Source organism: Schistocerca serialis, chromosome 3 (assembly GCF_023864345.2).
Source record: "Schistocerca serialis cubense isolate TAMUIC-IGC-003099 chromosome 3, iqSchSeri2.2, whole genome shotgun sequence".
NCBI classification, from domain to species: domain Eukaryota; kingdom Metazoa; phylum Arthropoda; class Insecta; order Orthoptera; family Acrididae; genus Schistocerca; species Schistocerca serialis.
The window spans coordinates 459,178,634-459,190,035 of NC_064640.1; the positions used below are offsets into that span (position 1 = coordinate 459,178,634).

General features: G+C 41.9%; 1 protein-coding gene across 3 annotated transcripts in view; it reads left to right on the plus strand.

The window, feature by feature from the left end:
* The window catches only part of LOC126470359 (cytochrome P450 4C1-like), a 368,651-nt gene extending 364,642 nt beyond the window's left edge, over positions 1-4,009 (plus strand). For all 3 annotated transcript variants that reach the window (XM_050098157.1, XM_050098155.1, XM_050098156.1), the window contains one exon: positions 3,757-4,009. In XM_050098157.1, coding sequence (XP_049954114.1) covers positions 3,757-3,911 — 155 coding nt within the window. In that variant the 3' untranslated portion in view covers positions 3,912-4,009. The remainder of the gene's footprint in view (positions 1-3,756) is intronic.
* The last annotated feature ends 7,393 nt before the right edge of the window (positions 4,010-11,402 follow it).

Here is an 11,402-nt window from a genome sequence, read left to right on the forward strand (position 1 = left end):
CGAAACCGCCTACTTGACGTTTTCCCCTCAATGTAAGCACCTTTGATTGCTTATTAGGGACTGTTATAATTCCTATCTCATCCACATTACAGACTATATCCGCTGTGAAGTTGTACCTGTTATAAAGTTCTAACAGGGAACCAAAGAACTGCTTCACGACTGCACGGTTAAAGCCCATTGCTCTGGCAAAAGATGTTGGCTCGGTAGAACGCAGGCTTATTTCCGGATTCCTCTTCAAAAACGAATAGAACCAGCATTTACCTGCCATCTTCTTAGTCTTGCTGAAGTTATGTGGCAAGTTATTTTCCTCTGTCAGTTCGAAAGCAAGACTCCACACCTCATCTATGGTCAATACAAACTATCAGCTTTCCATTAACAGGATATATTCAGCCAGTTAATTTTCCTGCTCCTGATTAAACGTAGGTTTGTAGCAGCCTAGACCTAAAACAACAACAACAACAACAACAACAATAATAATAATAATAACTGCAGCAGTTTAATTAATTTCTTCTAAAGCAGTAAATACGCCTACCTTTCTTTGTAGCATCCTCTAAACACATTCCACTCAGGGCCTTTTTTACACGTGCTTCCAGAGTACTCTGAGGAACGCCGAAGGACTCTGATGCTTTCAAATAGCCCATTGTTTGGGCCAAAACTGCCGCTACAGCTTCTTTCATACTCTCTTCACTCCATGACTGTCTGTCAGTTTTCCTTTTATAAGGTGCCATAATTATGGCATAATTTAAGTTAGATCCTGTGAATAACAATAACAACAACAACAATAATAATAATAATAATAAATTTTCTAATTGAAAAAACTAAATAAACAATTTGAAAATCGCAAATGGCGATTTTTAAATCAGTTCGATAAAACGGGGACCTACCCTGTTTTACCAAACTTAGAGGCACCCTATTTTATCCTACAGTTCCATGTTAAGAAAAAGTTGATTTCAACAGCCCCTTGAGTGGTACAAACATTTTGAAACACTCAACAATCTGTAGTGCAAACAACGTATAACTTATATCATGCTTAATTTACAGTCTTCAAAATAGTGTCTTGCAAATATAAAAGCACAATTCACCGTCGAATATTACAACACAACACTGTAAGAATATATTTTGCCACTTAGAGAACTCACGGTTGCTTTCAACAGACTGCAGCTACTCTAAGAATGAAGGTCATCGAGTGGGAAAGAGCTTACTATGTTTACCGGGAGATGGCAGCACATATCAGACGAGAAAAGTCTGTAAGCCTAATCCTTGGTGAAGGAGTGTAGCCTCTCGTATAATACATTCTTTGTGGGCCATCCACGATTGTTGCTAATATTTTTATGATGTATAAATCCACTCCAGTTGTAACCGAGAAATCGTTTACTTGGATAAATAAACAGGGTTTCAGAATGTAAATCCCATCTTCAGGTGCTACAAAGACAAAGGAAACTAAGAAGGATACTACACAAAATTAATTAACATTAAAAGTGTGCATACAGATGTGAACATCTGGTCATGCCTTGATTGCATACAAGAAAATCATGTCAGTCATGTAAACAAAAAAAAAAAAAAAAATCAGCAAAGCAAATTTGTCAAGTAGCATGCGATATCCTGTGTGGGTGAGGCATGGAAAGGTTCTTCAAGTCAGTCAGTACCAAACCAGGCGAATGGGGCCTAACCAAGGGAAAAAAGAAAACGGGGAACCAATGTGAGCTACAAACCAATTGAGAATGACTTGACATGTGGCATAGCGTTAACAAAGTAAAATGAAGGCATAAATGCCGTAAAATGCCTATTTGTCAACCTCAAAAGTAGCTTACCATATAAATGCCTGGCCCGCCACATGTCCTGGATACTCAGCAAGACCGGTCAACCACCTGTCGAGCAAAGCGCAATGAGATGCGTCAGTGCACATATACACTCCTGGAAATGGAAAAAAGAACACATTGACACCGGTGTGTCAGACCCACCATACTTGCTCCGGACACTGCGAGAGGGCTGTACAAGCAATGATCACACGCACGGCACAGCGGACACACCAGGAACCGCGGTGTTGGCCGTCGAATGGCGCTAGCTGCGCAGTATTTGTGCACCACCGCCGTCAGTGTCAGCCAGTTTGCCGTGGCATACGGAGCTCCATCGCAGTCTTTAACACTGGTAGCATGCCGCGACAGCGTGGACGTGAACCGTATGTGCAGTTGACGGACTTTGAGCGAGGGCGAATAGTGGGCATGTGGGAGGCCGGATGAACGTACCGCCGAATTGCTCAACACGTGGGGCGTGAGGTCTCCACAGTACATCGATGTTGTCGCCAGTGGTTGGCGGAAGGTGCACGTGCCCGTCGACCTGGGACCGGACCGCAGCGACGCACGGATGCACGCCAAGACCGTAGGATCCTACGCAGTGCCGTAGGGGACCGCACCGCCACTTCCCAGCAAATTAGGGACACTGTTGCTCCTGGGGTATCGGCGAGGACCATTCGCAACCGTCTCCATGAAGCTGGGCTACGGTCCCGCACACCGTTAGGCCGTCTTCCGCTCACGCCCCAACATCGTGCAGCTCGCCTCCAGTGGTGTCGCGACAGGCGTGAATGGAGGGACGAATGGAGACGTGTCGTCTTCAGCGATGAGAGTCGCTTCTGCCTTGGTGCCAATGATGGTCGTATGCGTGTTTGGCGCCGTGCAGGTGAGCGCCACAATCAGGACTGCATACGACCGAGGCACACAGGGCCAACACCCGGCATCATGGTGTGGGGAGCGATCTCCTACACTGGCCGTACACCACTGGTGATCGTCGAGGGGACGCTGAATAGTGCACGGTACATCCAAACCGTCATCGAACCCATCGTTCTACCATTCCTAGACCGGCAAGGGAACTTGCTGTTCCAACAGGACAATGCACGTCCGCATGTATCCCGTGCCACCCAACGTGCTCTAGAAGGTGTAAGTCAACTACCCTGGCCAGCAAGATCTCCGGATCTGACCCCCATTGAGCATGTTTGGGACTGGATGAAGCGTCGTCTCACGTGGTCTGCACGTCCAGCACGAACGCTGGTCCAACTGAGGCGCCAGGTGGAAATGGCATGGCAAGCCGTTCCACAGGACTACATCCAGCATCTCTACGATCGTCTCCATGGGAGAGTAGCAGCCTGCATTGCTGCGAAAGGTGGATATACACTGTACTAGTGCCGACATTGTGCATGCTCTGTTGCCTGTGTCTATGTGCCTGTGGTTCTGTCAGTGTGATCATGTGATGTATCTGACCCCAGGAATGTGTCAATAAAGTTTTCCCTTCCTGGGACAATGAATTCACGGTGTTCTTATTTCAATTTCCAGGAGTGTAGTATCCCTCTTACTTTCCCTTGTTGTTGTAAAGCCTGAAGATGGAATCTGCAGCCTGAAACCTGTCTCATGTGCACAATTTTATGCAAATAAACGCTTTTTCAATTACTAATGGAGTGAATTTATTCCTCTTGTTAAGAAATGGTATTCATGGGCCATCTTTCATAGGGACCGATGACCGTAGCAGTCTGGTCCCTTTAATCCCACAAACCAACCATCTTTCATAAACTCGCATTACAGTGTGTTGTGACAACCACCATGATGACTGCATAGGTACCACTGTCATTAAGATGTTACAATTTCCGAGTTACACTTAAAGTGGCTCACTTAAAATTCTCTTTGCCAATAAGTAATATAGAAGTTTGAAATAACTGTTAGCTTCATCACAGTCACGTTTGATGAGTACTTTGAATTTTGTTTTCAGGGCAAAAGTTTGCACTGCTGGAGATGAAGTGTACACTTTCAAAAGTTCTACGTAATTTCAAGCTCTCAACACCACAGGACGAACTGGTCCTGAGCCCAGAAATAGTTATGAAGTCTGCCAACAACATCATGGTGTGCGTGGAACCACGAAAGTGATAGCCTACCATAGCAAAATTAAAACACTTGTTTGCCAAAATCATTTTGATTAAATAATTGGTTATTTATTTACTAATAAAGTAGTTATATATTGTTCATTTGGAGTTTTCTGTGCATGAAGTTCTCCTTGTATATTCTAAGCCTGTTGCTCTCCTACTGATCACTCGCCCTGGCTTGCATCTTATTATGGACGAGAATAACATGTTACATTATGTCTCAGTTGTAAGAAATTGTATTACGTATGGCAACTGTGCCAGTGACAAAGTCGATGTTCTTTTAAATGTAGACTAATTCATGATATTATGAAGAGATATTGGCCTTTAATTTGTTTCATGTAGTGCATAATGCATCTATGACACTTTATTTTCTTAAAGCCAGACAAATATTTACAAATAAACAGAGTTACAGAAAACATGAAGATCCTTTTGCCTCAGGACAGTCAAATCACAGAGGAGTGAAGAGAGCAATTATTGCTTTTAAAATAACTTTACGTAGTGTAAAAGATAGTTCGGATATGATCTTCAGTACCAGAGTATGTTTCTATTACATACTCATTAACAATGAAATACTTTCAGTCCTTAAGGTTGGAAGGTTAATAAACTGATATAAAAATTTGCCTTATGGTTATTAAAAGATAGAGGAATCTGAAACAGCGATTACTGCTCTCGTTTAAAGTACCAGTTTGTGTTACCTCAGATCTCAAAGACAAACAACTCACTCAGTTATTGCACATCCGTTATTTTCTTTTATTAAGTTGTATGAAACTTAGGACACCGGTGCAACTGGTTTATCAGACTATAAGTAATGTGTTTCCGATACGGAAGAGAGTAATAGTAATGACACAGTTCTAACAAACATGCTCTACTGGCATTCATACTCGATACGATGACAAAACATTCTCTGGCCTTTTGCATCATCACATGGTTTGTAATGTAGCTCGTGACATTAGTACTGTTGTGTCAGTGGACTTCAAATTAGTCTTTTTGTTCACTATTAAATCTACTTTTTGTGCAGCAAAGGGATAAATATACTGTGACAGGTCAGTCGTAATATTTCAGGCCTTAATTGCTTCACATAATCACAAAAAATCATAATAATTCTGTATCCTATATATACTGCTCTTGTTTAAAACCACTGCCTACATGACAAATTAAACTGGTTGCCTAACTGGAAACTAAAGAGTGATTTTTCTAAGTTGCAGAAATTATCGCTTGTTTCACATCGTAACAATCAATGGAAATGCAACAAAGATCTGTAACTAAATGAGTGTAAGCTCCTGCCATACGTGAATGGTTACACCTTGTGAGAAATGGCTTTTGTCATTTTGCAACCAACAAATCACAAGCCTTGTCTGACGTTCCAGCTTCTAAACGTCAACTTTCTACAATTTATGTACAGGAGCTAGTCACTGGCGTACCACAATTCTTTGATTTATTATCCATCAAACTCCCAATTAGCCATATCCCTACTGTCTCCTTAATACCAATTCGGACAATGCTGAATGCCCTAGCATGATTCATCAGTCACGTCTTCTTGGTCAGATATATTTTTAGTTCCACTGACCCGCAGTGAGGAGACTTTTAAGGATGTAAAACACGTCATAAAACAAGAATACGTAATACATACTTACAAAAAATAAATTTCTAATTTTATATCCACAGATCCTTAGTGAAATGGTCAGATTGTGTGTGGACTAAGTCAAAGTATCTGAAACACATTTTCATTTAAGAGGGATAATAAATATGTCACAAATATGTATGTATATACACTTAGGTGTATAAGATAATTCCTAGGCAATTGTAGCCACCCATCATCAAACAGAAAATCGGTTTACAACACTTATTTTCATTGATCACATTACTGGACTGCAAGCGTGAAGAACTTTAATCATTTTACGTAACATTCATGTTGTTTGTTGTTGTTATTAATAATACATATGACAGCTGGAAGAAAGTGGAGTAGGAGGACTTGACCACCTACAAATCCTGCTGGCTCCTCTAAAACGGAACCTTATTCGTAGGTAATTATGTAATGAAATCAAGCAAAGTATACTAGCTTTTTTATTTTTATATCTCAAATGTTACATACGCATTGCAAATATATACAGGGTGGGACAAATAAGTAGCCAAGATGAGTGAATACGACCGGACCACGCATATAATTACACTACGATACTTCAAACAGGATGGAGCAACTGCCCAAACAGTCAGCCGAACCTTGGAGCACATTTATACAATCTTCATGCCTGACAGAGTTGTTAGCAGAGGTCAGTCTGGTCGCAGCCATACTGGCCACCTAGGTCACCTGATCTGTCAGTGTGCGATTACTTTGTGTGAGGAGCCCTCAAGTCTAAGGTGTATCGCAACCACCCTCATAGTCTTCAAGAACTGCAGCAGAACATTTTGGATGAGATTGCAGCAGTTCTAACAGTCCAGCTCCGATCTGTCTTCAGTAACTTGCCGACTAGGGCCCAAAAATGCGAAGAGATGAATGGTGGTCACTTCCAACATCTGCTATAGTCAGGTTAGTACTGTATTTCCTTTTATCTGCCGTATTTCTTTTTAGCCTACCCTCGAATTCTGTTCTCCGGGCCTATACCATCCTGTATTTCTAATCCACGTCCGGCCATCCAGATTTAGGTCTTCTGTGATCTCCCTAAATCGCTCCTGGCAAATGCCATGATGGTTCCTTTTGAAGGGGACGGCCGATTTCCTTCCCAATCTTTGAAATATTCCGAGCTAACATTCCAGGTTTGTGCTCAGTCTCTAATGACCTCGATGTGGACGGGACGTTAAACCCTAATGTTCCTTCCTTTTCAATAAATATAAATTTAGGTTCCTTGGAACTCAATTTAATAACAAGTTTTAATCCCAAGAACTTAACACAATCAACCTCTTCTACCTATTTGTTATATTTTAGGCATATACAACCGCCATTATGGACAGTTTGAAGGGACAAGGTATCTAATATTCCGCTGATCCACAGATATGATGACCGATTGGAAGCGTGACGGTGACATGAATGGTGCATGGTCCCATAACTTAACGTCGATCTTGGCTTCCACACACCACGTGTTTCGTGCCGGCAAGCTGCCTAGTTAGGCCCTATTCAAACGGGGATACTGAAATCCTGTCTCCAGCTACCTGACAAGCAGTAGTCTGGCTGACTGGAGAACTCTAGTGATCCATCACCTTCACACAACCATGACTCGAGTATCCCATACCACCAGCTTGTCTGCTCCTCGGCCAGATGTCGGTTTTAAGACAAGGCAGACAACTGCAGTGAAACATTAGGAGTGGGTTCGTGTGTAGGGTCTGGTTCCTCCGACAAATTTCCTTCTGGTATACTCATGTGTTAAGAAAAGAAAGTGGAAACTTTATCACCTCTGACAAATAATTTTTTTTTTTCCTGCGCAATCCACTGGGCAGTGGCGGACAAATACATAACGTAGATTTTTCCACTTCCCGCGCTCGTTCGCTATGCAGCATACAATAAAAGTAAATAACATAATAATTAATAAATAACGCAAAATAAAGCAGTATAAACTTTGTCAAATACATACAAACACACACGTACCTATGTCATGGATTTTTGTGCACTACAACATTATTACCTCTCTCAAGTACCTGCAGCGGGATGTACTTTTGCATCGCTGACGGTGTACTATCCTAGACCGCACAGTACAATTACATAGACCGTCCTTGAAACTACCAGACTAATTTGGGAAGTGTTGAACTATACCAACTTGCCTATTTCAAACGAAGGACAGAGGAAAAAGACAGATCAGGGTTTTTATTCGCTGTGGAATTTACCTAATTGCTGGCTGCGATGGACGGGACGCCTATCCCCACTGAAAATTTACGTGGTACTGGATCAATATTTATAAATAGTTTCATGCCCTATTACTATCAAGAGTATAGCTGTACAGTAGTGGACTTCTTTTCCTATGTACGTCCAGTATGTTACATTTATTTACGTGCAGGGTCAACTGCCAGAGTCTGCAACATTCATCAATTCTCTAGAGGTCATACTGCAAATCGTTACTATCTTCTGGTGTTGCTGCTTTGTTATAGATAGCAACCGCATCATCTGCGAACAGTCTTAAAGAGAATCTGACGGTTTGTTCTAGATCATTTATCTATGTTGTAAACAGTAACAGTCCTATCACATTTCCTTGGGGTACTCCGGAAATTACCTTTATATCTGTCGATTTAGTTCCGTTCAGAGCGACGCGTTGAGTTCTATCTGCAAGGATGTCTTGAATCCAGTCGCTAATCTGCTTCGATACTCGACAAACTCGTATTTTTTTCACTAAATGGCAGTGCGGAGCGGTGTCAAAAGCCTTCCTAAAGTCAAGGAATACTGCATCAACCTGAGCGCCGTTGTCAACGCCGCTATGGATCTCATGGAGGGACAGAGAGAACGAGCTGAGTTTCGCAGGATCTCTGTTTGCGGAATCCATGGCGATATTTATAGAGGAGATTTTTATTCTCCAAAAACTTCGTAATTCTGGAGCATAAAACATGTCCATAAATTCTGCAAGAGATTTACGTCAATGATATAGGTCTATAATTGTGTGCATCTGTCCTACAGCCCTATTTAAAAACGGGAATGACTTGCGCTTTCTTCCAGGCACTAGGAACCCTTCGTTGCTCAAGCGATCCATGATAAATTTCTGCTAGAATGGGAGCAAGTTCTTTCGCTTAATCTTTCTAGAATCTTATAGGTATCTCATCTGGTCCTGACGCCTTTCCACTACTAAGCGATTGTAGTTGTTTTTCTATTCTGCGATCGGTTATCTCAAAATCTGCCATTTCGACGTTCGTACGGCGATTGAAAGGAGGGACCGTGCTACGATCTTCCGCAGTGAGACAATTTCGGAAGATCGAATTCAGTATTTCGGCCTTATCTCTGTGGTCTTCCGTTTCGGTGACAGAATTGTCACTGAGTGAATGAACAGATGATTTTGACCCACTTTTTGATTTTAGATGCGACCAAAACCTCATAGGGGTGCATTACGTGATATCAACAAAAAATCTGTAAAACATGTACATTATAAACAGTGCCTGAAAGAAATAGGTGTTGATTTTTACACAATATTGAGCCGTAAAAGTAGCCTGTATCCTTAAACTAACTTACGCTAGCAACAACACACACACCGATGTCCGACTCGGACCTCCGGCGGGAGCAGCCGCGCAATCCGTGACATGGCGCCTTAAACCGTGCGGCCAGTTCGCGTGGCTATCAGACAACTGCTGCTCCTGTTGTTACTGCGGTTGGCGCGTCCACTCGGCTCGGCGTCAGCCGGTACCAAAGTAATCAAATGGAAATCGATAATATTTCTCGTTGATTACTGTATACGAATGGAACATGAAAGGGAGAAATGATTCTATTACGACGTATATCCATCACCATCCACTGTACGCCAACTGACGGATCACAAATGTGGACGTTGATTATATTTTATATACATGACGTTTGCGAAAAGTAATGCAATATTAAGTTAACAATAATTCTTAAGCATTAATTTGTCAACCGATGAGCCGTGGAATTCTCATTCATTATAATCATTAGGGAATTTTCCATTAAAACAATGCACTACCTTAAACAAGCAATAATACATGACAGAATACTCACTCCTTCCTTACCTGCTGTTTGCTTGTCGAATTAGTGTTCATCTAGTCACGATATTCATTGTATAGAGACCATGAACATAATCTTAGCTAATTTATAATTTTACCAAAAGATAATTTACTGACTTAAGCTGCCTTTAAAACTAGATTTTAAGACGTTGTTAAAACGGATGTACAACAGTTTTCATTGACGAAAAACAAACTTTCTCATAGTTCAGGTCAGTAATTATATAGAAAATCTTACCATAGACACGACTGCATCTGTTGAAGCAAGACCGACACCTTCATATATTCCTAGAGTAATTGGTATGGTTTCCATTACGTTCCACCGAACCTCCGTAATTAAGACTTCCTCAAAAATTTAGCATTCCATGGATGAAATTAGCATGGTTTCCATGACTTTTAGTTTGCATGAACACTGAAAAATTCTTATAGACTTCGAATAGACAGTTTTGTAAAGTTTTCGATGTTACCTTCTTTTGCAAGAATACGTCAACAGCTTTCGCAACTTAGGCGTGAAAGGACGGGTATCAATTTTGACTCTAAAAGGATATCTTTTTCTTGATGTGGACTTCTGAGAGTTTTCGAACTTAATTACTTTTTCTTACATGTGTCAAATTAAGAAAAAAATAACTTTCCTTAACAGAAATTCAGTGGAGGTAATGGGAGCATATTCAAAGATAAATCTCCAAAATTAACGAATATTTCTGTTTTGCTACATCTTTTACGCTAGCAGTCTTAACCACATTGGAAGTACAGGGTGCTTCAAAAATGACCGGTATATTTGAAACCGCAATAAAAACTAAACGAGCAGCGATAGAATTACACCGATTGTTGCAATATGCTTGGGACAACAGTACATTTTCAGGCGGACAAAGTTTCGAAATTACAGTAGTTACAATGTTCAACAACAGATGGCGCTGCAAGTGATGTGAAAGATATAGAAGACAACGCAGTCTGTGGGTGCGCCATTCTGTACGTCGTCTTTCTGCTGTAAGCGTGTGCTGTTCACAACGTGCAAGTGTGCTGTAGACAACATGGTTTATTCCTTAGAACAGAGGATTTTTCTGGTGTTGGAATTCCACCGCCTAGAACACAGTGTTGTTGCAACAAGACGAAGTTTTCAACGGAGGTTTAATGTAACCAAAGGACCGAAAAGCGATACAATAAAGGATCTGTTTGAAAATTTCAACGGACTGGGAACGTGACGGATGAACGTGCTGGAAAGGTAGGGCGACCGCGTACGGCAACCACATAGGGCAACGTGCAGCTAGTGCAGCAGGTGATCCAACAGCGGCCTCGGGTTTCCGTTCGCCGTGTTGCAGCTGCGGTCCAAATGACGCCAACGTCCACTTATCGTATCATGCGCCAGAGTTTACACCTCTATCCATACAAAATTCAAACGCGGCAACCCCTCAGCGCCGCTACCATTGCTGCACGAGAGACATTCGCTAACGATATAGTGCACAGGATTGATGACGGCGATATGCATGTGGGCAGCATTTCGTTTACTGACGAAGCTTATTTTTACCTGGACGGCTTCGTCAATAAACAGAACTGGCGCATATGGAGAACCGAAAAGCCCCATGTTGCAGTCCCATCGTCCCTGCATCCTCAAAAAGTACTGGTCTGGGCCGCCATTTCTTCCAAAGGAATCATTGGCCCATTTTTCAGATCCGAAACGATTACTGCATCACGCTATCTGGACATTCTTCGTGAATTTGTGGCGGTACAAACTGCCTTAGACGACACTGCGAACACCTCGTGGTTTATGAAAGATGGTGCCCGGCCACATCGCACGGCCGACGTCTTTAATTTCCTGAGTGAATATTTCGATGATCGTGTGATTGCTTTGGGC